The sequence below is a fragment of the Dermacentor andersoni genome, chromosome 2, assembly GCF_023375885.2.
Source record: "Dermacentor andersoni chromosome 2, qqDerAnde1_hic_scaffold, whole genome shotgun sequence".
Taxonomy (NCBI): Eukaryota; Metazoa; Arthropoda; class Arachnida; order Ixodida; family Ixodidae; genus Dermacentor; species Dermacentor andersoni.
In genome coordinates this window covers 199,869,552-199,896,041 of record NC_092815.1, presented here as the reverse complement: position 1 = coordinate 199,896,041, position 26,490 = coordinate 199,869,552, and the positions used below count along the sequence as shown (strand labels likewise).

General features: G+C 43.7%; 2 protein-coding genes across 3 annotated transcripts in view; one reads left to right on the top strand and one right to left on the bottom strand.

Moving 5' to 3' along the window:
- The window catches only part of LOC126540243 (polypeptide N-acetylgalactosaminyltransferase 11-like), a 121,051-nt gene extending 94,931 nt beyond the window's left edge, over positions 1 to 26,120 (bottom strand). Inside the window, exons 1-5 of one of the 2 annotated variants that reach the window (XM_050187044.3) lie at positions 25,788 to 26,120; positions 24,375 to 24,463; positions 16,931 to 17,090; positions 11,223 to 11,303; positions 3,465 to 3,553 (exon numbers count right to left, since the gene is read on the bottom strand). In XM_050187044.3, the coding sequence (XP_050043001.1) occupies positions 3,465 to 3,553; positions 11,223 to 11,303; positions 16,931 to 17,090; positions 24,375 to 24,379 (335 nt within the window). In that variant the 5' untranslated portion in view covers positions 24,380 to 24,463; positions 25,788 to 26,120. The remainder of the gene's footprint in view (positions 1 to 3,464; positions 3,554 to 11,222; positions 11,304 to 16,930; positions 17,091 to 24,374; positions 24,464 to 25,787) is intronic. The other variant, XM_055075906.2, reaches the window with a different exon arrangement.
- LOC140216172 (uncharacterized) lies at positions 4,381 to 10,658 on the top strand. The gene is made up of 4 exons (XM_072286585.1): positions 4,381 to 4,406; positions 5,008 to 5,191; positions 5,432 to 6,997; positions 10,581 to 10,658. The coding sequence occupies exons 1-4, from the start codon at positions 4,381 to 4,383 to the stop codon at positions 10,656 to 10,658; spliced, it is 1,854 nt and encodes a 617-aa protein (XP_072142686.1).
- Positions 26,121 to 26,490: the final 370 nt, after the last annotated feature.

Sequence of the window (26,490 nt, the reverse complement as noted above, 5' to 3'; positions counted from 1 at the left end):
TCGGGGATTTTTCAGCACTTCACAGCCCAAGTTGACTGACATCTTCATGTAGCACAACAAAGATAGCGGCCATTTTGTCAGCGCTGGAGGGGCACGTTTATTGCAGTAATTGTGTTCTACTATATCGATGTAAGCACTCTGTTAGCACTCAAAGGCCGTGTTTTTTGCACTTTCTGGCACATTTGGAGTGATGGCGTCCACTACTGATGGCTCACGGGCGAGTTGCCCGCGAGTCGCACATGCAAAAAAAAGCGGCCGTTCAAATCTGACAGTGAAAGTGAGGGTGAAAGCTATACACTAGAGCATTGTTCTTCGAACAAAGGATGATGACAGTCTTCTCATTGCTTCTTGTACCGAAAGTGATGACTCGGAAAACGAAAACAACATTGAGGTGGCCCGACAGCGGTGCAGTGCGGGCACGGACAGCACCCCTTCATTTCCGGAAGCAGATTATTTTGCAGGAATGCAAGAAAAATGTTTTTCGGTGGAGAACACGCTTCAAAGAATAGCCGATATAGAACTGTTTTCTAACTGTACCATTTGTGGCAATGACAAGTACATATATATTGCACAGTGAAGAAGTCAAACGAAGTTTACACATTTGAAACATGAAGTAAATTGGTTGAAAAAGCTTTACAAGGGTTTTTGATAAAGTGAAGTTTGAAAATAAACCATAAAAAAATGAAAAATAAGGTCACTCTTGGTCAGAATAATAAAACACTTAAGGGGTTAACAACATCTGACAAAACGGTGCCGTTTCAAATTTATCAGCATTAAATGTTTCCGATGATGCGAGAGTAATTGTGTGGCATTAGGACAAGTGCACTTGCAGAGGTGCGCTGTGCCGCGGCATTCGATACACTGAATACACTGAATTGCTATACTTTTTGCATACGAATTCCACGAGGATTTTACAAGTTTTCAATATTGACAATAACTCAATATATCTGAGTTCGATATATCCTAGACTGAGTGTATATTTGGTTATTGAATATTTGTATATTTGTAACTTGTATACAGTTGACTTCCTTTAACTCGATCCTGATGGGACAAATGAAACTGGTCGAATTGTCAAGCAGGTCAAGTTAAACAAAAGGCACACAAAACGCCCAAACGCGCGGTTGATACACTTGGGCAGTATTTGTTTTTAAAGTTGGCTTCACCGCAACACAGTTGAGTTCTGAGGTGAAGCATACCAGATGAGGAAACATACGAAACATACGAGACATAGAACATGTTCCTTAATTTACACACGCACATGCACCGTCTCTGGTCACAGTCCAAGAATCTAGATGCCTAATAAGATTACTGGCAGGTTTTCAGTCTTGGATAGAGTCTTTCAGTCTTTTGTTGGCTTTAAATGTCCCCTCGACTGCCTGAATTTTTTCATCTTGCCGCTTTCCTTTATGCTAGTTTTCCCTAAACACAGAAGGCCTTTCTCCCCTTCTCGGTGCATGGTGCTTATAATTAAGGAACGCGTGCTAGGCCCCATTAACAGTCTCACATATAAGACACGCATAGTGGGTGAGGCAAGAGCTCAGATAGCCACAGCAATGTCAAACAGAATGGCTACCAGTATGCTTATTAGGTGTCTGTGTACTCGTATGTAACTGGAGATGAAGCATGTGACCCTGTATAATTAATATATGCAGTCAATGTCCCGAGACACTGACCCCTTTCCAGTCTTGGCATGCTTCACCACATAACAACTCTCTATTGAGGCGAAGCTTACCGGTCAAGAATGAATTATTTGCTGAAAGCCAATGTTGAGATCGATATAACAGAAGTTTGAACATATAGAAATGTATAGGTGCCGGCCGGTACCATCGGTCAGGATCGAATTAATGGAAGTCTACTGTATTTGGAAGCACTTTTGTTGGCCTGTGATCTGTCCCTGGTTGTGCTAAATTTTTTATGTACTTTCTCTTTAATTTTTTGCTTGTCTTTCTTTTGCTTTTGCGTATGCAGAACTGCTGTACACTGCTATCTTTTGACCTCCTCTACTGTATTGCCCACTGGGCGATATGTAGGCACATAAACAAATATAGTTTAAATTGTGGGGTTGAACGTCCCGAAACAGCGCAGTGGGCTATGAGATAAGAAGTACATAGCTATAGGTTATGGAATATTTTTGACCATCTGGTATTCTTTAACATGCATTCAAACCATGACACACAAGCGTTTTTTTTTTCCTCATTCTGTCCCCCAATGACAATGCGGCCACAGCAGTCAGGATTTGAATCTAAGGCCTTGTCCTCAGCAGTGCAATGCTACAGCCGTTGGGCGACCACAGTAGGTACGACATAGGCAGGTAATGCACATAAATGTGGCACTCTTAAATTAGACATACAGTGAAATGCAATCCTTGTTCAAAATTTCAGTGCAAGCAAGCTATCGACTGTGTTGCTAGAACCATGCCCCACAGTGTGATCCACTGTTAAACAGAACACTCAAATGAGCAGCTCTCACTTAGCTGGCACTGCGAAGCTATGTCAATGCACTGCACAGGTGTATAGAAAGGTGTCAGTGTCATCAAGCAGAAGTCGTCTGCTGCAAAGCCAGGTAACTGCACACTTGCAAGAAGACTGTACCACACTGTACATCTGGCTCACGTAACGTTTGAAACGTTGAACAACATTCCCACAGCTTTCCAATCATCCCTTTTCTGTGCTGGTCACACCTACTGTGTAGCCACAAAAAATGCATAGCTTCATCACTTTGCTTTATCCTTTTTAGGATGACAGACTAGTCTTTCCTGTCAACCTAAAAGACACTAGTATCTGTCTTATATAAGCTCTGCCCCAGTTCATTTCACTTTTTCAATTACTTCACGCCATGGGTTGCAATTTAGGAATGGAAGCCAGTAAGTGATCACGACACATCCGCTTACTAAGTACACTACAGCCACGACAAAATCCACTATGAAATACGTTGCTGTCACGCAGCTTTTTCTGCAGTGTGCAAAAGAGGCTTCTTATTTTTTTTTTTGCAAGAATAACAGGAGTGTGAATGCATTTTGCCATAAGTCTTCCAGAAAATATTGCAACACTGGTGCATGTGTTCACACATCTATCAGGTGGATATGCCCGGCACACTGATTGGGTTCAATTTGGCAATTGTGACAAGTTACTCAATGCCGCTAAATTAGGAAAAGTTAATCTGTGAAACTACGTTAATTAGAGTTATTCAGCAATAATCATAGATTTTTTTATGTACACCAGCAGCAGCAACATATGAGCACAACACAACACAATATTACACGTTTTAATTCTGTGAAAAAAAAAATTTAGCATTTAGGAGAAAAGGGAAATGGTGAAGCATTTTCTCATTGAAACAAGAAACTTGATAGTTGTACTTCATGCCACGTGCCTGCCCATTTAGCATAGTATTTTTTTGTAACTTTAGCAAAGAAAAGAATGTTAAGCTCAATCAACCACAGCGACGTATGCAGTGTTCAAACTTACAGGGGGTTGCGTGTATCTGGCAGGGTGCGCACCTTTCCCAGTCGGTTGCTGATGAGCATGTTGAAGGCGTGCTGGTGGTAGCCCTCCACCTTCCCATCAAGAGAGTTCGATTCACATTTGTCAGGCACACAAGTCGCTGGAATGCTGGTTTGACTAAAATTGGACAACAGCTTCACAACTCCACGAAAGTGGAGGGGCATTTGATGCCCCAGAAATAGCAGGCATCAAATCTCACACAAGGATGCAGTAGACTTTGATTATCTCTTCTCCAGTTAATTTGATTTTTTGGTCAATTTGATCCAGACCAAAAGTCCCGGCTGGCGGCCACACATTTCTATGGGTTCAAGCTTCCGTTATTTCTATCTCAATATTGGCCTTCACCTAATAATTCATTCTTGACCGCTCTGCTTCGCCTCGATAGAGCCTTGTTAAGCGGTGAAGCATACTCATACTGTGACCGCAAACGGCACATCTGCGTGCGTAAATTAAGGAACATGTGCCTTGTCCCATAACAATTACATTTTTCCCTGTTTGGTAGGCTTCACCTCACAACAAGGCTGTATTGTGGCGAATCTAACTTTAAAGGCAAATACTGACGAGTGATCAACAGCATGTTTGTGGGTTTTCTGCCTTTTGTTCGACCTGCCGGATAATTCGAGCAGTTTCGTCAGTTATATCGGGATCATATTAACGGAAGCCGACCACATTGCAACGACAAAAGGATCCTGAAAGCCAAACAATCATGCATTGGCCAATTGCTCAATATATCAAATTGATTAGGGGCAGACAAGCACTGTTTAGTAAACCAAGAATGAAACAAGTCTTTATAAAGAAGTTGCAGAGCTATATTTATTAAATAAACTTGGTTTTTGGTAATGCAGCACTCACTGCAAATATAGTGCACCAGCAATTCGTTATGCAGTCTGAAGAAACAACTTTCAGGTATCTCACAAGACTCCTATGCTCACCTTCAACCACGCGGAAGTTTTGGACTGCCTCTACCCTAACAAATGTACTTTTGTGACCGAGGATAATTTTTGGTAGACTTGGCATAATCATTAAAACAACTATACTAGCACGTTTGTGGGGAAGAATTCACGTTATTATACACAGCACAGTTCTCTTATCTAAAGTTATTCCTTCCCAACAGACTGGAAGATGCATGCAGCATGTGGAATATGGGAACTGTGGCCAAACTGCATCCCAATGCCCACTAGCAGCCACAAGGGGAAGCAAAAAATTAGATTACGCATGCAAGCAGACAGGCGATGATAGAAGTTCAATTCTAATGCCCTCTAGCAGCCTTGAGGGTGCTATAGTTGGCGGTAAAAACTTAAGTGCAAACAGTATTTCTGAACATAAGACTGCTGTCGTATAGTGTCGCCCCCTGTCAGATCTCTGTGTCATCGCACATGTATGTTTTGTAATTGCTTAGCTAGATGGCGTACCCCCCTTCTGTCATGTGACAAGCTTGGACCAATCGGGATGTGTCATCTAGCATGTGAAGCCTTTATAAGTAATAAACGGCCGTGGGTCGGTCGAGTCTTCGTTCCGGTTTTCATCGGGAGCAGTTAGCTCCGTGTCTCCTTTACTGCGCCGGCGCTAGCCGCGCGTTCGCCCGTCGGGGCCCCCCGCTTGCCTGCCGCTGCCGACACAACATCTTTTGGCGACGAGGATGGGATTCCCGCAGCGGTTCCGACCGAAGCCCCGGGAAACCAACGAGCTTCGTAAGTGAAGCGACCCTTCCCGTGTCCGCACGGCAGGCAAACGCCGCCGACGCACTCGGCGTCGCGAGGCTTCCGAGCCTAGGCCTACTCGCCCCTTTGTTCTTGCCCCATTCCTGCGGCGAGCTCCGGCTTGCCTCCTGCACGCTACCCGCCATGGCTTTTACTGCGAACCTTCCCGTTTTTCTTGAAGTGCCCGGCCCACCGTTAATCCCTTGGTATCGCTGGAAAAAAATTTTTCAGGCCCACCTCGAAGCGGCCGGCGGTGGCGACTGGACGGACGCGCGACGAGCGTCCGCGCTCGTCAGCGCTCTCGGGCGTGAGGGACAACGGAAGTACTTTGCAGACGAGGAGCAGGAAGCAGCAAGGCAGTTAACCAGCGCAGCGTCAGCTTCAAGCGAAGCAGCAAGGCAGTCAACCGGCGCAGCGTCAACGTCAAGTGATGCGGTCCCGCCAGCGTCAGAGTTTCCGAGACTCTTGGAGCGGCTTGACCGGCTGTTCGCCGCGTCAACAAATGTCCTGGCGGAACGGCACGAATTCACCAGTCGGAAGCAGTTCGACGGAGAAGGATTCCTGGAATTCGTGACCGCATTGAAGGAGAAGGCGGTACAGTGCAACTTCGGCACAACCTATGGCGAGCGCGTCCGAGACCAAATCATACATGGGGTAGCGAACGTCAGCGTTCGCGAAAAGTTGCTGGCTCATGGCGAAACCCTGTCCCTGGACAAGGCAGAAGAAATTGGACGCTCGTTAGAAGCCTTGCATCGAGCGAACCGCGCGTTCGGCTCCGAAAATGTACGAAGAATCGAGGCATCTCAACTTGGCGTTCCGTCGACGGGCCAAGATGGCCGACTTCTTCCGGGGAGCCGCCAAGATGGCCGACGTAGTCCGGGAGGCCATGAAGACGACCCACTTCTTCCGGGAAGCCGCCGAGACGACCGACTTCTTCCGAGAAGCCGCCGAGACGACCGACTTCTTCCGAGAAGCCGCCGAGACGACCGACTTCTTCCGAGAGGCCGCCGAGACGACCGACTTCTTCCGGGAAGCCGCCAAGAGGGCCGACATTTCGCACATGGCTCCTCCGGGAACCGTGGTGCATGCGATCGGTGTGGCAGCACGAAGCATATTGCAACGTACAGGAATTGTCCAGCAAGGAATCGGCGGTGCAACGCCTGGCACACGTTGGGCCATTTTGCATCAGTATGCCGAAAAACCCGTACTGTTCAACACGTCTCTTCCGCAGAGACGCTGTCTTCAACTTCCGCAGGGCAGCCGTCCGCGTCTGTCTTGACGGTAAGCGCTTTTGAAACTAAAAAACATTTGGAAGTTCCAGTCGTAGTGAACGGCGTCTCCATGCGACTGCCGGTGGATACGGGAGCGTCTGTCTCATTGATGACGACCGAAGATTTTGAAAAGCACTTTGGTCGACAGCACAGACTGTCACAAACAGTGGACTTGAAAAATTTCTCCAAGCAACGTATCGACATTCAAGGCCTGTTTCAAGCCACTGTCCAGTTTTTCCAAAGGTCATGCTCCGTCACGTTCCACGTAACGACTACAGGAACATCACTGCTGGGTTTAGACGCCATCCAACGCTTGGGCATACAGATCGACGGTACGTCGCTGACATGTCGTCTACCATCGCTTCCTTCGGTACAGAGCCCCACAGGTGTGCCTCCGGATTTTGATCACCTTTCCAGTGACGAATTGGGTCTCGTCAACAACTTTGTGCACCGAATTCATCGGCAGCAAGATGCGAAACCAGCATCTTCAAAGTTGGGCCGACTGCCCCTGGCTCTCCGTGACCAGGTCGCACATGAATTGCGACGTCTCGAGGACTGCGACGTCATCGAGCGCGTCGAGGCTACTGAGTGGGTGTCTCCACTCGTGGTGGTGCGCAAGAAGGATGGAACCACGCGGCTCTGTGTTGATCTACGAGAACAGGACAGTCTCGTGCCTCAAGTTCAAGAAAGGGTCTTGCAGAAACAGTGGCAGACTAAACAATACGTAGACAAACGTAGAGGTGCTCAGGCAACTCGTATCAAGGTGGGAGACACCGTCAGAATAAGATTTAACAGGAAAGGATTCTTTAAGTACAGTAAACCTCGTAAAGTCAAGGCCCAGATAGGACCATCTATTTTTGTACTCAGTGATGGGAAGACGTGGCATGTGTCTAAGTTAACCGTAGTAATGAAGGATCCAGCAGGTAGTACATTGTGCACAAGTGATAGAAACTTTTTGTACTCATATCCAAACTTGGATAGTCATTCCGATGACTTGTCTGTAGTGACAGCGTCTTCTCATAGTCATAAGCTTCAGTTAAGTTGTGCGTCTGACTGTATCACTTCCGAGTCTACACAGTCAGCAGTCGTCTCTGATTCCGTTGGGGAATTGGTAGCCTCCCAAGACTTGTTGGGACGTCGAGAGGAGCTTCCTGGGCAACCCTCTCCAGCTTTGAGCGACAACCACATTCAGTTTTCCAACCAGGGGGAGGTAAATAATAGTGGGACGACTGGGTCTTTAAAGTCGACCGATACGCGTCGCAACCCCCAAAGTTCTTCTGAGGTACGCACGCGTTCTCATCGTGACAGAAAACGGCCTCCGTGGCTCGATGATTTTGTTTTTGTAGTGTAGAGCGTATTTACGTCTTCGAAATGCCACGGCTAGGGGCCTCGTTGTGACATTTAGGAGACAGTCCACATGTTTCATTAACACAGGTATAAAATGTGCTCCTTGTTGCGGTGCAGTGAGTTTGTGCCATGTTCTTTGTCAGACTTAGTGACTGCCTGTGTTTTGGTGCCCAAGACTGGTGCACGTGTATGTGAACTTGGGCGGGGATGGATTGAATTTGTGGACTTAAGTGCGTGCTTTGTGTGCAACTGGTGCGCGTGTGTGAACATGGGGGGGAATGAACTGAAATTGCCTTTGGACTTAAGTGTGCGTCTTGTGTGCGCGTTTCACTGTATGCTTGCTTTGTTTCCAGGGGGGGATGATGTCGTATAGTGTCGCCCCCTGTCAGATCTCTGTGTCATCGCACATGTATGTTTTGTAATTGCTTAGCTAGATGGCGTACCCCCCTTCTGTCATGTGACAAGCTTGGACCGATCGGGATGTGTCATCTAGCATGTGAAGCCTTTATAAGTAATAAACGGCCGTGGGTCGGTCGAGTCTTCGTTCCGGTTTTCATCGGGAGCAGTTAGCTCCGTGTCTCCTTTACTGCGCCGGCGCTAGCCGCGCGTTCGCCCGTCGGGGCCCCCCGCTTGCCTGCCGCTGCCGACACAACAACTGCCTTTGCCACAAAACTCAGTTCTATGTTTTAGATTGCAAGAAAATTAACCTCAGGAAAGTTATCCCAAAGCGGTGCTACAGTGAGACCACAAAGTAATAGAACCCGAAAGCAATGTTGACAGAAGTGAGCACACAGACGTCCCTCTTGTGCAGCAAAAAAAAAAAAAGGAATACCGTAGACTTCTGCTAATTCAACTTTCGTTAATTCGATCGCAACTAAATGTTCTGGCTGGCACTCGTACATCTATTTCCAGAGGCCTATACTTTTGTTTTTTTGATCCTGAAATTGGCCTTTGCTGGATAATTTTGACTTCGTTGGTGAGCACACACACAAATGACCCCAATGGTGACTCCAGTAATAGCTCCAATAGCGGCAGTGGCTGCACTGACGGCACTTAGGGTACAGTGAATGTATTGAACATGTTACCTACCACTGAAAACACATATTCTTGGCTATCTGCAGGAAGATTTAAAAGCAACAACAGTAGCTCACAATTAATTATTACAGTTGTTACTCCAATTCTAATGCACGCCTTCCTTTAATGAAAAAATTAATCCGAATATTGCTTTCACAGTGCAATCCAATACGTTGCGTTGCCAACAAGTGCACATTGCAACCCTCGCGAAATCAAAGCCAAAACCATGTTCGCAGCGTTTGGAACAGCCTACCATCACAGCCAGCCTTAGCAAGCAGCATCATCGCCATTGCCATTACAAGATGACGACCATGAAAGTTCTCACATGGCATGACGACGACACACCACTTTCAGTCTGATTATGAAAGCACATTTAAACACTAAGACATCTTACCTGATAAGCTAGCGGCAACAATTTGCGTCCCATGTTCTTCGCATTGTGGAGGATCGCATGCATCGCAATACTGACTAACGAAGTGGTTAGTGGGCCACCATTCCATTTGTGACAATAACAGAACCGTTTGATAAATGCTGAATATCAAATGCTCCATGCACCGTACATAGCACGTGTTGTGGTTCTTCATAGACAGTGATAAATTGCTGTCTGAGACTGATGAAGATGGCCATTAGGTAAATAAAGTTCCATCCTGTGAAGGTAAGGTTGGCTAGTCACATCTTTTTTTTCTTTTTGGCAGAAACGGAGACAGGCTACATTTTTGTTTCCTCAAAAATTGGGTGCATGTTCAATTTCTCTTTTCTTTAGGAGCCTTAAGGTCCTTTTTACATTAGTTCTCTACTTTGAATCCATAATGAGTGCATATGAGTTCGATTTGGAGACATGTTAGAATTGAGGCAAGTACTGCCTAATCAATGAGTGATGCATCTGCTGTTTTTTCTGCCTCTTATTTAATTAGACTCACCAGATAATTTGCCTAATTTCATCAATCACTTCACGGTCAAATTAAAGGAAGTTGACTGCATAGTGCGCAAACTATTAATTACGCACTCTGGAGGAACAAGAACTTCCAGGTATCACATAAAACACCTGCACTAAACTTCAACCATGACGAAGTTGCAGACAGCCTTAACAACCACAAATATAGTAACTGAGGAGAACATCTGCTAGACTTTGCGCAACCATTAGAAACAAAACAAAAAATCTGTACTAGCATGTTTATGGTTTGGATTTCACATTATTAGACACTGCACGTTTCTCCTCCCCAAGAGACTGGAAGGGTGCGTGCAAGTACAAGCCCACCAAACAACACCCATGCACCTTACGGTTGTAGCTGTTGCGAGTTCCTTGAGCTCTCAACATGTTCGTATGCTTACCCATGAGCTGCACTAGATTATGTCAAACGGAGGTAGCAGAACACTCATAAAACACTAAATGTAGAGAGCTAGGTACAGAATTGCAATGCCGAGAGTATTTAACATTAAACATAACATAAAACAGCCATTACCGCAAAGCTCAATTCTATGTTCAATATCATCAGCAAATTCCTCACAGGAAATGTTAGCCCAGAGGAGTACAGCAAAATCACAAATTAATGGGACCTGTAAGCAACACTGCCAGATATGAACATGCACGGCTGCCTGAAACAATGCATTTCACTACAGTGCTTGCAAATAAAGCAAAAAATGTTTGATGAACATGTGAAGAAAACTTTATGTGCATATTTGTGTAGGCTACTTCCATACAAAAAATGATGGGTTACTCGAGGCTAAGCAAAGAAATGAATGTGTTCATGCTGCAACAACTGTGACTTGTAGGATGTTTTGTGGGACAGTCTTTACAACACCGAAGGGGCTATCCCTTGAACAGCTATTCCATGCAAATGTGGTGCAAGATTCTACACTCATACAAGGCTTATTTAGATGCACGCCTACAGCGATCCGGAATACTGCTGTGAGAAGGAAGCTCACACAGGCACTGTTATAATCACACTGGCGACACTGCTGCACAGATTCACAAGATCATAATACCAAGCACTAGAATGATCGTAAACGGTTTCAATCCCAATTGAAATGCAGAAAAGGCTGCTTTTGCCCAACCAATCAGTGTTAGTACAAGTTCGACAGTTGCTGAAAAATGGCAATCCAGTAAAACCACCCTGAAGGCTAATCGAAACTTCACTATACTCGATCTAAGGTGAAATTTTGTTACTTTACACCCCTGCTTCTTCTGTCAACTCCCTCCTATTAAGGTTGAAAGGGTTGAAATTTAATAAGTGTTCTGTAAAATATTCCATTAAAAAATGCTGAACCTCGTGGCAGCAAGTGACACAAGGAAACATCGACCACTGTGTTATGCCATCATGGCAAGTCACCTTGATCCGTTGATCCTCTGCATTGTAGATTGCCCCTAATCGTGAGGCATCGGGGACTGCAGCAGCTCCGACAGCGTCTGCCTGTGAAGGAGCCCACAATGTACTGTTGCATCTTGGAAGGCAAGGAGTGCTGGAGTTCAATCATGCTTATTTCGGTGAATCCAGCATTCTGCACCTCATACTGCAATGTGAAAGGCAGGCTGGCAAATTGCTTGACTGCCACTGCCTTTGTAGATATGACCTGGCATAATCATTCCTTTAATTCTTAAACTGATTGCTTCCTATAGAAGTTGACCACAGAGCAAATTGCGTGAAAAGTGATGGATGTGCAGGGGTATGTACAGTGGTGATCACTGTTAAAACAGACATTCTGACGCATGACCCTGCAACTGCTGGCACTTTGACTGCAGGTGCCAGTCAAAGCTGTGTCAATGCAATGTAGAGGTTCCTGGAAAAGTGCCAGCGCCACCAACCACAAATTATCTGCTGCAGAACGGGGCAAATGTACACCTGCAGCCACTGGAAATCTTGGGCAAGTGGCGTACGTTCATACCTGACAAATTAACATAGGTTAAGAAGTTAAAATAGGTGGCACTTGTGTGTGAACCTGTCTTAACTTCTTTGATCTCGTCTTTATTAGCACTGTTTTGTGTCAAGCATAAACATGCACTTGCGAGAGGGAAAAATTCATGCAAGCTCTACACTCACACAGTTCCCTTTAACAGTGCACTGCGATACACAAGAATTATAGTAACCAGATACCCGATCCATCGGCAGGTAACTTTTAGACAAGCAATAAACGAGCTGAAGTGCAACAACTATGGTTGTGTGAATGAGTAAGTTTCGAGACCAAATCAAACATGATTCGAATCAAATACTTTTCAAATAATGAGCAGCCATTTCTTGTGTTCTACGTCTTCTATGGTCGCCGGAATAGAAATCAGAGCGCATTTGGTGATTTGAAGCATTCAAAAACTATTAGAAAAATATTCTCATTTACGAATAGTGGCTGTTCAATTTAAGGAGTGATTTGAATAGAGAAATATTCAATCCATTATTCGAAACGTTCGAATATTCCCACACCCCTACACACAACAGGCACATACAAGTCATGAGAAGCAGCCCAGATGTCCTCGAAAAGAAGGGTATATAACCAGCACATTCTTCTAACACTACGCTACAGGGCACTAACTTGTAGGATAAAAAAAGAAACTTCAGAAGTATCTAAGGACTGTGCAATGAGAGGTGGAATGTAAAATGATAGAAGGCATACCATTGAAGGCAAAGCAAGACAGCATTGCGTATTAGAGAGCAAACAAGCCCAACTGAGATTCTAGCTGACATCAAGAGGAATACTGAAGTTGGGTAGGAAATATAAATGGCAAAGAACACATAATCTGTTATCTATACTATTAGAGTAGCAGAATGAGTGCCTAGGAAAGGGGTGCAGAGCCAAGGCTGGCAGAGGGATGGGTGGTGTTACAATGTTTGGAAATTTACAGTTGGTACCAGCTGACAAAACACAAGGGCAGTGGGAGGTTGCTGGGAGAAGCCACCATCCTGCAGTGAACCTAAAATATGCTGATGACAATGATAACATGCAGCACTTCCGGTAGTACAAAGAGTTCATGAGAGAGTGTCATTGTCCTCCTGTTTATACAATTCTGTGAAGCACATAAAGCTCATTGAAAAGGTCATCTGGGATTCCCTTCTGGACATGCAGATTGGCTGATGCAATGGAATTGGACATAATGAAGCAAGTTAGGTGCAGACACATCCCAATTAGCATAGCATTCATGTTGCATTAAGTGGGACTACAGATATGCGCACACCAGTGCACACCAGCTCTCTCCACAAGCTCATGCCTCTGCTACATCTTACGAGAAAAAGCAGTGTGCACCCAACAGTGCTGACAGCAAGAGATGTGGAGACAAGATATGAAATAGAGCTGACCATCTCAAGATTTTAGCAGCAATATTTCAAAGACATGAAGCTATCCAAATTGGTGCAATTGCTGTTTTTCCTGGACTATAAGTTGCACTTTTGTATAGGTCGCACCCCCCCTCCTAGTTGCTATACAAGATGCAACTATTTTAACTCGGTGAGCATATTAAAACAATTATGCACACTTGTACACTCATTTGCAAAATGCCGTACTTACCATTTCGAGGCCTTAAACTTCCCTAGAGGAAATTTTTATGAGCTGCAAATTCTAGCAGAAAAAGATTCATGCAGAAACCCCTCTAGGAGTTGTTTAAGCATGCGTAAGTATTATGCCACTTGCTCATCTGTTATAAAACTTGATCCGACAAGTATAAGCTCTTATCTACCTTTATCAGTTGTTATCGACCTCATCAGACTAGAGCTGACACTTATCAACCCTTGCGGGTTGCTGTCAACTTTTCGGACTTGATTCAAGCCTTATAAACCCTTATCGGCTGGAATCAACCTTATTGCAACCGATCTGATCCTTATCAACCCTTACCTGTTCTTATCAACCTTATTGGACAATGATCTGACCCTTATCGGTGTTTATTAAGCTTATCAGAATTTATCCGACCATTATAAGCCCTTATCGCTCTTAAGCATCTTATCCATCTGCGTCAAACCATCATCAACCATGATGGGACCCATATAATGCCTCATCACTCCTTATCATCCTTATCAAGTCATTGATACTTATCTGTCTGTGTTGCACAGTGAGAAGCACATGAGCCCTTGGAAATTGGTGGCATTTTGATCAGTGAAGGAAGGCCCCAATGGAAGGCACATCCCACAACCACCAAAACGCATCATGATGTGGCATGTTTGGCATTAAATTTCGCAAAATTTGAATTTTCTTTAAGTCTACAATGCTCCAAGTCGGCTCTACATGTGGTCCTAGGGATGAGATTTATTCCACCACTGCCAAATCTTTGAACAAAGCCTTCATAGAAACTGTTCTCCTTGGACATTTGTACCGCGGGTACAACACATTCATATTATTCAGATATATTCACCTTCTGCAAGCATGGGTGTTCAGCCTACTGGCTAAGACACTTGACTACTGAGCGTGGGGTCGTAGATCCAAAACTCACCATCTCTAACATTTTTCTTTTCAAAATTATTTTGTTTTATACATTAATTGCTCTACAGCGATCCATATCATGTGACATACAGGCAGACAGACAGTTTTCCTCATTCAGTAGGTATAGAAGTGCTTCCAAATTTAAAACTCCTCTTAGGCGCAGAAAATCAATTGTAATGCACTTCACTTGAAGCCATCAAAGTCTTCCGATGCAGTTAAAAGTTGAACTACTTCAGCTGGCAGCATCGCTGGGTGACCATTGTCGATCTCTGAATAACTCTTATTGGGCATTGTAGGCACATTGCGGTTATTGCTTCTGCAGCCCGACTTGTTCCGAAAAAACAAAACAAAAACACTCATATTGGTCGCGTCAAAATGCATGGTTTTATGCACATATAAGTCACACCGTTGTATAATATGCAGTGAAGAAAATTTTGCGAAAAAATTGCAACTTATAGTCCAGAAAACAAGGTGAGTGCCAAGAATGCCCCTTCACATCAAACTCATTTCAGCATCTTTCATGAGCAGTCATTGTCAGCAAAATAAGAGGTACAGCAATAAGATTAGGAATGCTGATAGTCGAACATTCAATGATACAATTTGCAAATGTTCAATGACGTGAGGAAATCAATACTGACATGTGCACACTGCTTCCCTTTTTCTGGTGACCACTTTTCACCTGCTCACGACTATTACAATGATATGGCTCAGCGCGAAGCACACCTTTATGAACCAGAACTTTCTTGAATGTTGCCGCCGATTCTATAGCAAAAGAATCTTGGCTGTAATCAGATTGCATGCGGAACAAGGATAGTAATGCACATTCTAGAGCATATGCACGCACCAATGATAATCCTGTAGTGTATGATGAGCCATACATAAATAGCCAATGTGCCTGACCCATAGATCAGATTTCGACGATCGAAGACTGCACTTACTATTGCTCTGCTCTGCGTGCTTACTTGTTTTGCTGGGCAAAAGTTCAACCAATAAAAGTCACCTCCTTAAGTCATGCATCTGGCAGTGTCTTATTTATCCCCCATCGTGACAATGTCACAATATTGTTGCAATTGAAGGGACACTAAAGGCAAACACAAAGTAAAGCTAAAGTGAAAGATTAGTGCTCTAGAACGTCTAAGGCATCAATATTATCACGAAAAAAGCTTTAGTAATCAAGAAATTGAGGTAAATGAAGGACACGACTGGAGACTCCCCTGGGGCATTCAAGTACTAGCCCAATGACGGAGGCACTCCTCATTAAAATTCTGTTCTAGTATTCAACCATTCGTAATAAAAAGATGATTGTATTGCATTATATGACGAGAGAAAATGCTACTTGTTCAGTTCTATTCAATCTTTAAAAAAAGAACTCATTGACATTACCACTGACGGTGATGCGGGCGGTCAAAAGGCTTTGTTTTCTTCACTATGCACCACCAGTGTTTTCGCGTTTTAGTTGTTTCATTATCACGTAGTGCCATGCTGGTTTTGCTGTCTCGCAAAGCTCACACAAACTGCAAGTAGCAGAGAATGCCACATCCATGTGATGTCGTGGGATTCCTGAATGGTCGATGCCACTTGACTAAGAGCAGCTGCAGCAGCGAATCCAACGTTCTGTCTTGGTTCGGTTTCTCCGTGGTCGCGCGTTTGCGTTTTGTACAGAAAACCATAGTGCCGCCTGTCGGGCACCATTTTACTCACCAATAACATACTAGCTGGGGAAAGCCATCGGGCTTTGGGCCAGAGCTTTTTCACCCCTACCAGAACCTAGACAACTCTTCTTTGTGGCTTCCAAATGGCTCCAAGTTACTTCGAGACTTCCCGGTGATGGCGTATACAATGTCACCACTCCCTGCTCGAGGGGTGGGTGATTTGAATTGTGCTAAAGGTATGCGGACCTTTCACACACAATTTTCTCGTAAACTAAGTCTTGGCACAAAACGAACGTTGCGAGGTTTGCAGAATGGTATTTCAACAGTACACGTCGACCTAATATTTGCCTTTAGTGTGCCTTTAAACACTAAATATGGAATAAGTGAAGGCCAGGTGAAAGCAAAGCTCGTACAAAGGCTGTAAAAGATTGATGCAGGAACAACTCAGGAGTGTCTCATAAATGCCTTAGTGAAGACGAAATCCATGCAGGAGCAGTGAGGGAAGCGGTATGAACAAAAACAACTTCAAGTTTATGGCAGTAAGTGATTGAAGACTGCAAAGGCTGCAGTGAGTGTCCGTTTGCTAATTGTCTTGTCCTTTCTTCTTTCAACTCTTCACCTGCCAATTGCAATGCCGCCTCCTCAAAGTTGTCTGCATCAGCACTGGAAAGAGACTTAAGGCTGCGGCTCTCCTGCAAAGATGGCAAAGTAACAAAGCCCTCGTACGTGACCCAGATGGCCCTTTGGAGGTGTGATTTCCTCCTCTTAAGCAGCACTCTCCACTTCCCTGTTGTGTATAGCCCACAGGGCCTTACATGTTACGCACATAGCCTGAATTGAGTTGGAGAGCCCTGCAAAGGTCTGTGCTCCCAAACAAAGCAATAACAGCAAGCAATACAACAAGAGGGGCAAATTTATCAGAAACTGAGGGCACCGAGAAGGCCCACTACATCAGGTAAAGAACCTCCACATTGAGGGGGAATGCTCACCCTGGTTGTACTCCGAGTGCCAGCGCGAAAGTGAAGTCGAGAGGCACTGCCCTGGCGTGACTGTAGCCGTGGGTGGTGCCCGGGCGACTCGACCAGTGGTAGCAGCACCAGTACGGACACACCGCTGATTGCCACTATCACCACCAGACAGCACCACAACCTGGAGCACACAGTAATTTCTTGTCAAAACAACAAGGAGTTCTTGTTGAAATCTTGTCAGAAGTCACATCCATTGGTGGACTTTTCAAACATGTAAAACGGAAGCAAATCAGTGACTGAAGCAAATGCTTATTAACCACTCAAGCAAGGGTGACGGTGGCTTGATGAGGGGGGCCTTCACTGGAATATGTTATGTCTAGTATTTCAGCCACGTTGACAAAGCTCAACAACATGTTAGGTTGTTTGGACAGATCTGCATAGATGAGCTGCATAGATGAGTAATTAGATGAGCCGCAAGGGAAAGAAATGAATGTCCTAAGGTAGATGTTTAAGCCAGGCAGCACACTTGTGTGGCCTTGCACAATCATAGCCCAATTTACAGCAAAGCTGTTTCTTTCAAGCAGTTGCATTAAGAATTTCAACTGCCCGAAATTAAACCACATACTTTAAAATATTGCCCAAATATGATGCTTTCTAGCACTTTCTTAAGAAATTTTGTTACGAAAGCTGCGTTTGATTTAAGTCTAAACAGCGTGAAGGAAAGGACAAGCAAGAATACTGTGAAGAGCATAGCATGCGAGAACTGTCAAGTACAGTGCTTGTGGTGCCACAAAATCAACAACCGACAGAGATGAATACCCTTGAGGACGTACAGCAGAGCTAAAAAAGATTTGGAAAGAAGAAGAATCGGAAGCAAAAATATAGAAAAGGGCAACCAATCGGGTACCCTCACGAAAGTGGGTTGGGAGAAGGGGAAGAAACAATAAGAAGTAGGAGACAAGGATAGGAATGTGGCGGTTGTGCTCATGCTCCAAGGAGTGTCAACGCCCGCCAGAAGCTGGGGAAAGCCGTCGGGCTTTGGGCCAGAGCTTTTTCACCCCTACCGGAACCTAGACAACTCTTCTTTGTGGCTTCCAAATGGCTCCAAGTTACTTCGAGACTTCCCGGTGCTTGCTGCAGAAGCGACTGGGTAACTTGCACCGCTGCCATCCTTACAGCCCTCATGCCAGAGACATCCAAGCGACATTCGGTGAGCTGTCCTCACCATTCACTCCAGTGCATTGCCACTGCATCCTCTGCATCTTCAGTTATGGACTACAGTAGTTAACACTTGGTTTTCGTACAGACATACCTTTCTTACTCATTTGGTTAACATGTGCAGCTGTTGGTTTCCTTTATGCAAGCTGTACCACTTTCCTTTGTTAATTCTTGTACACTAATATTATCTTTCCTATCTTCAAAGTATATTTTTACCCCATCTGTTTTTCTTAACAAACGGTCTTGTTCTCATTCAATGGGTTCAATATACTCTTGCCAAAGAAATTAACCTCACAAACGAGGAAATCCTGCCTTCATTTGTGTTCTTGTTCGTTCCATCCTTCGCACTGTGCAGACTTCAACATACACCAGCTAGCCCACGTCAATGTATTTTATCTACATGCATTTGACTTCGCATACAGATTTTGCATAGTGATACAGGTTTGCCCCACCAACTGCTTGTGTGAACCACACACCAAGACATTTGTAGAAACTCAGGTGCCATTGCTTATGACACAGAACAAGACTGCAAGATTTTTACTACGCAGTATTTATGAACCATCCACCAAAATGATTCTGAAATTCCTCGATGAATTACAGGAACCTTTATCAAACATCTTTATCAAACATAGAAAAACAGGACAATGAGATTTTGGCAGTGAACATCAACACTGAAATGACTTCACCAGGGAAAACTTCACCAGGGTTAAGAACTAGTTAAAAGCATCCTGCAACTTGCCAGGGAAATCTTGCTGAGCATTACCAATAGCGGTGATGTTGTGTACTTCGTAGACAGGGCGTGACGTAAGAGTTTGACACACTATTGCAAGTAAATGCAATACTGTGTCATTGCAGTGCATTTTAAAGCGATTTTAGGTCTTGCAGAGTCACAGGCAAGGTGTTGGAACCATAGGAATGACCCACCACATGCCTAGCACTTTGGCACACCAATGGCCACTTCACGGGAGCTGTTGTAACCATAAACGTGGTGCCATGGCCTATGAAATCAGACCACATGCTGCACGATCACGGAGGCTATGAGAAAGCCATGGAACATCATCAACAGGTTGAGTGGGCTTGGCAAACATGGCATGCCATCTTCAACTAATGCCCTGCTTATAATGGTTGTCACCATTTGATGTTATGGGAGAGTGAAATGTGCACCTTAAAGGTGCGAAAATTCAAGTGGAGGGTAACTCGTTTTGCTTGTATTCTGATTTTTCTCTGACCAATAATTCTGGTTTGTGCAGGTAAATCTTTACAATTCCTCTTGCTCTGTCATTCATTCATGTCATCGCTCTGTCATTCATGCTCTGTCAATTCATTCTTTCATTCCTGTCAACATGGTTTCAGAAAAATGTACTCGTGCGAAAAACCAAATAGCTTGCTTTACTACTGATCTTTTTGCTGCATCTGACAATAACTTTGACGTTGACTGTATTTTCTTGGACTATGCTAAGGCCTTTGATACCGTAAAACATGATCTACTAAACCTTAAACTCGATCAGCTTAACATTGATACTTTAGTATTAGCCTGGATTAAGGACTTCCTTTCCAATCGAACTCAGTACGTAACTGCCAATAACGCTTCCCCTGCTTTTTCATCAGTTACATCAGGGGTCCCGCAGGGATCCGTCCTCGGGCCTCTCCTGTTTCTAATTTATATTAACGATCTCCCTGACTGCGTGAAATCGTCTTCAATTAACCTATTTGCTGATGACTGCGTAATATATCATAAGATTAGTGACCCCGCCGATTCCACTAAATTACAAGAAGACCTTAACAATTTATCCAAATGGTGCAATGCGTGGAACATGAAACTAAACGTAAATAAATGTAAATATATGTGCATATCACGCCGCTCTAACAATACTGACACACGCATGTATTTTCTGAATAGTGCTCCTCTCTGTCAAGTTAATTTTTATAAGTATCTCGGCCTTTACATCACTCACGATCTATCGTGGCACAAGCATGTTGAATTTATAACTTCTAACGCTAATCGCACGCTAGGCTATCTACGCAGAAACTTTTACGCCGTCCCTGCATCTTTAAAACTGACGCTCTACAAAACACTTGTTCGATCAAAATTAGAATATGCCTCGGCCATCTGGGATCCCCCTCAAGTATCACTAACCCTCTCCCTCGAAGCCATTCAGAACCGCGCGTGCCGCTTTATTCTATCTAATTATTCTCGTCATGCTAGCGTAACACTCATGAAGCAAACCCTTAACATACCGGAACTTTCAGTACGTCGTGCATACAGTCGCCTCTGCCTTTTCCACAAGATTTACCACAACCTGGTATTAAAAGAAAAACTTCTTACTCCCCCTTCCTACTTTTCATCTCGCAGCGATCACCTTCATAAAGTTTTCGTGCCATTTTGTCGCACGAACGCGTACTATTACTCTTTTTTGCCTCGCACCTACAATGACTGGAACCACCTCCCCGCATCGGTCGCTACTATTATAGACTCATCGGGGTTCAAGACTGCTGTTTTCCATGCCATCTAACAAATACTGTATTCATTGATCTGCATTCTTTTTCTATGTATATGTACCACTCCTTTCTGTAGCGCCTACGGGCCTTGAAAGTATTTAAAATAAATAAATAAATAAATACTGAGAAGAGAACTAGAGCAAATATGGCGACCCAGGAACAGCGTTCCAGGGCCCCCTTAACTCTTCAAGCTTTTTCAGCAATAGGGGGAAACATCAGGCAAGAAATTGGGAATGCGCTTCACCCCAAGTCACCTATGGCTCCATGTGGAATTTGTACAGGCAGCTCTTATATGTGACCCACAGCTGTACATCTCATTTGTTCATCAGGTGCGTGACACCGGTGCAGCCAGAAATCAACCTGTGTCCTCTGAGCATGCTTTCAAGAGAAAGCATGCCTCATCCTGTGTTCCTGCTTAAAATTTATATCAGGGTAAGGCATAGAACACAATTGCAAGGTTTACAGGCAAATAATTTCTTGGAAATAAGTTTACAAGGTCATGCGTAGATCATATACTCAGACAGGTTGTTACAAACGAGAACTGATGTCATACAAGAAAAACTTAATTTTTTGCTCTAGCTGCACTTCCTAGTGATTCCTAGATAACAATGAACTGGCAAAAGAATAAATTTTTCAAACCATAAGATGACTTAATAAAAGAAACTTCCATTGAGGAACCCAGTTCAAGTTAGAGCCAAGTATAAGCATACGAAGGATTAATAACTGGACTGCAATCAATAACCTATAGATGTTGCAAGATAGCTTTTCTCAAATAACAAAAAGTTGGAAAACCTTGAATAACTGAGCAATTAATAAATTGCTGTAATGTTAAAGAAAAACAGTGGTGGCGAAGCAATGACTGTAGGGCAAATAACAGCTCCAGAGAAGAGGAAATATTATGAAAGTAAAATAAATTACAACTTCCAGCATTCAAGAAAGACATTGAATGTCATGAATGGTTGGGTAGGCAATTGATGAAGTGCTCAGCAACAACTCTCCTCTAAGACAAGTTAAGGAGCTTGGCGATGAATTCAAGCAATGTTTTATGAGCATTACTAAAAAAGCAATGCTAATAAGAAAATCTAACACTAATTCGATTTAGCTGAGTGAAATAACAGAATAAAAGATTTGCCAAGTACTTCGAGGTCTTCATGCACGAGGTCTTGCTAAAGTTTGTGTCAGAGTATTAGAAACAGAAACATTACAGACATGTTAAACATGCTCATGACATAAATTTGTTGTAGGATATTGTAACCAGTACCAATCTGATAGGCTATGAAGATATCCCTAATTAGACTTATCTACAAAATCCATTAAAAATAAAGCAACTCAGAACAAATTACCAGCTTACAGCAATATCATCATTATTTTGCCTGCATATTCCAAAGCTCCTTTATGCTGAAATGGTTTCATTTTGCGACAAAACCTCAGGCTGTCAGCCCAAATATCACAGTAAAAAAGAACACAACCACTTTCCAAGAGGACATTGTCTATTTCGTAAATGGAGAAATCGATGAAGGCAATATATAGTATGGGCATTTTTAAAGATTTACAGAAGGCATTCGACACCTGTGATCATAAGATACTACTGAAGAGGTGTTTAGGGTTTCAAATTAAGCCTGTATCAGAAGCCTATTGGTTCACTTTTTTGAAGTAAATGATAAATTGTTCTAACCATTAGCAGCGACAGTGATTTTCTGCCCAGAGAATATGGAGAACCACAAGGGTCGTCACTGAGCCCATACTGTTCAACCAGAATCCTTTGGCTGAACTTCATTTCACCTCAAAGCTGTGTCAGCTCACGAATGGCACTGCTACAGTATCGGTGCATAAAAGCTACAAAATAGGAAGTTGTTTTTAGAAGAGAGACACATTTTAATTTTTAAATTGTTGGCCCTAATTAATGTTTTTTCTCCACGAAGAAAAAAAAGCAATTAGCGTGTTTTCATAGACATTAAAGAAATAATTAATGAACTAAGCAGCTCTATTTGCACAGAGCTTGACGTACGAGCTGTTCTTGTCCAAGTATTAATTGCCTGTCAAAGCTGAAATAACTTGCTTTGACATTTGATGGAACTTTTTATTCCGTTACCTCATCAAGTACTTTGCTCAAAGGCTTGGAGTAGTTTGACATGTGTTCCGTACATGATTTTAAATTTAGAAAAAAGAATTTAGGAGGCTCAGGATAACTCATGGCCAAGACATGAGTCAACCGTTTAGAGGTTTGCATCACAAGCTGTCTACATTACTCAATAGTTTAGCAAGCAATCCAACAATTTGTATTGCACATATTGCAAACCTAGGAACACTGGTAACACATCACAGTTAATGGGACGACATAAAGTATTTTACGTCAAACGGCTTTTTCTTTACGTTGTCTCGTATAGCTGATTAAAATAAAAAAATGTAAAAGTGCATTGGCCTCACAATATTTGAAGATTTGTCCTGAACAGTTTTCGATTTCTGAATTTGACAACACAAGTCTTTCTCGCCTAAAGGCTGACATGCGCCAAACATGAAATCGTTTTTGTGTGTTGAATGCAAGTGAGCTGCTCAGCCTTGCAATAGAACTGGTTGGCCACTGTGTTCCATAGATACGCCAGACATGAAAAAAATGAAAAAGCTAGGAATTCACTACAATTTCACTGGCATCCTATTTTAGTGACGTTTAATCCGAGTCTTAAGAGATGACACGGTACAATGAACTTAATGTAACAACTTGCACACTTCTATTTCAGAAACCTGTATTTCCTGAAGACCGGTGCAACTTGGCTATACAGCAGTTATGTATAATGTTTGATGTCTCAGCCACATCAACAGGCCTTCAACACAATTATACCCTCCTCAGACCCAAAGACAGCTCAGGGAAACAATTGCTTTTCAAGTCAGTTTCTATTACTGCCCAATACATTGTGAAAATGAATATTTTTGTTTCAGTACCACAATTTTTCACGGAAAGATGCACACGCACGTATGTAGAGAACGACACCGTCCGCTCACATTTCCTATCATAACAACCCCTTTTCTATTAACAAACACCGAGACAAATGCACATATGATAGGATGGCATGTTGATGCTACATTCTCGATTTTCATCTCAAATTGCGGTATTCTAAACAAACTTAAGGGGTACTTTTCATTGTCTGTGACAATGAAATGATCTAGACCAAATTAGTATCGCTTTTCACGCAAGTTGACAGCTTGCTTAAGAATATGCTTATGTTGCTTCCACTACTTTTTAGTTATTCACTTCTAAGTTAATCTTGAAAAGGACTGAAGGCAATGTGCATAATAATGTAAAAGTGGTCGCACGAGGATATCTCTGGCTTAACAGCACTCCACTGCATACTGCAGCTCCCTGTTGTGTCCCTCACCTATGCCATCAGCTCACTAGAAAGCACGCAAACTAGCCTTGTTTGCACACTTTCACGCCGTCCACTAGAAGTTATGTTCCTTGCCATCCACATCAGCCTTGGAAGAAAACGCAAGATGGTGACTGTCCAGAAAAGCAGCCATCTACACCAAAATTTAGAACACTCTGTTTGTGACTGATTACTTGTCATGCATGGAGAGAGTGTTCTAAATTTTAGTCACAATGCCCCGCAATGCTTCAAAAATGCTCAAAGCAGTTCGTTCAAAACATAATCGAGTGCTCTTGATAAGAGCAAGGTCTACTGCCTTCACAACTGCGTAGTTAGCACCAAGCTACTGTGCTGCAAATACTTCTGCGATCTTCCAAGTTCCTCACCTCATAATCTTCCAAGGGGGACCCTCAGGAGGTCACAGGTCTATGAGGAGGTCCCATTCCCATCGTCCTGACTACAAAGGGAGCCATGCCTGGAGAACAAGAAAGTATGCTCTCACTAGTGGACTTCAGAGTTACGCAGTACCGGGTAATGCCACTGCTCCCGCAACAACCACAAACACAGCTCGCTAAGTAGACTATGGCTTGTTGGTGCATCTCTGACAAACAGCACACACACAAAAACAGGAGGTCTGTACAAATCGCCTGCACTCCAGAACAAGTTCAGAAGGAGCTGCACTTCGCTAATGCATATACCAGTTCAACATGCAGCATCTGCAAGTCACCACTGATTTGACACAGTGCGAGTTCACAGCATATCTTGCACTCGTTTAAAAGGTAGTGCAGGGCATGTGCAAGATAGTACCAGGCCTGTTCCTGCATGAACAGGAACTGGCACTGAACTGGTGTAAACTAGTTCCCGAAGTGTACAGCGAATCAAATGGACCTGGGGATAGAGGCAGGAATAACACCACAGTGCTGATCATAGGGGGAGCGCTGTGCTCGCGTCTTTGCTTCTGTCCCTGTGTTCACGTGAGCACTGTTTATTCGTTCATCACAGCTGGCAAGGAAGAAAAATATCTGCGAATCTGATACTAATAAGGTGCATAGTGTGCTTTCTATGACAAACAAACCTCTTCAGACTTTCTATTGTTTTTCCATGCGTGCCTTGTACTTAATTGGTCTGCACTGAAAATGCGCACATACTTTGTATGCACTCCTCTCGATGCACTTGTTGTTCTTTAACGCGAGTTTTGTACGTAAGGAATTTAAGAGAATTTCGTTCGGTGTTCGAACAGAATGAAGCACAGTCCAGTGGTGTAGACTCTTTCCATAGCTATACCAAGAGCAGAACTCAAAGTTTCAGGCGGAGGGTCCCTTTCCAGATAGAGCGCTCAATCGAGCAGACGTTTGCAACAAGCATGCATCCCAAAGAACGAAGTTCTGGCATTAAACTAGTGACGCCGTATCAGGCGGATAACTGCGTTTGAAAACGCTGGTTTGTGTTTTGTTATGCAGTTACGAAGTTACGGCAATCACCAACCACCCGCGGTAATCTTTAATTAAAATCTGAACAAAGCTTCTCCGTTACATACGAAATATAACACGTTTTAAAATATAACAGTCTGCGCATCGACTGTTTCAACTCTGTTGTTTTACGGGAAGGTTGTGCTCGACAATAAGTTCACAACGATCGTTATTTTCTACGCACAACTTCCTTGTAAGTGGATTTTGCTATTACTTTCCGTTTCAACGTAATACGAACACACGAAAGGTCGCGCAATTTTAGCACAAATACCGACGCTTTCACGCACACGCACATCCACTTCCAATCTTTTACTTCCGCCACGCACTTACTCAGGCAACTCTCGTTGCAATGTTTATCCGCATTTCAACTGCATGAATCCTTCGCACTTGAAGCAGCCGGTGCATAACTGCACACTTGCTGCCCATCCCACCATGCCAGTCTTGAGCACACCGCCGCACACAGTACACAACTACGCGCAACGGAAGCGCGTTGGCCGCATCTCGTAGGACACACCTAATTGCTTCCTCACACGCTGCAATGTAAAGCTGGCGAAGCTTCCTCTTTGCAGGCAAGCTCAATGTGCAAATTTTCAGAACCACCGGCGCCAGCGCGCATGCCAGCACGCATACACACACGTAGCGAGCGCGCCCACAGAACACCTATGTGCGCCAGCGCCGGTACGTCATGGTACGTCACATCGGATGTTATTACGTATCCAACCGGCTGCCGGAAGCAAAAGCGACGGCCGACGTGCAAATAAGAACTATTTTACAGGCAGCGCGAAATTTCAATTCACCGAACTACGTAATCGAACTTCATCGAACAGGCAGCGGTTTTAATCGTCGTAAACGACAAGATGGCTCTGCCCTTTATGTGCAAATGCCCTTAAGAGGAAGCGTTAGTTCGAGTGCTCCTATCTAAATACATGTAAAAGGAGAATTAGTTTTTCTCGGCAACCACTGCACCAAATGTGACGAGGTTTGTTGCATTTAAAAGAAAAACTTAAGATATAGTGACTGTTGGTTTCGAATT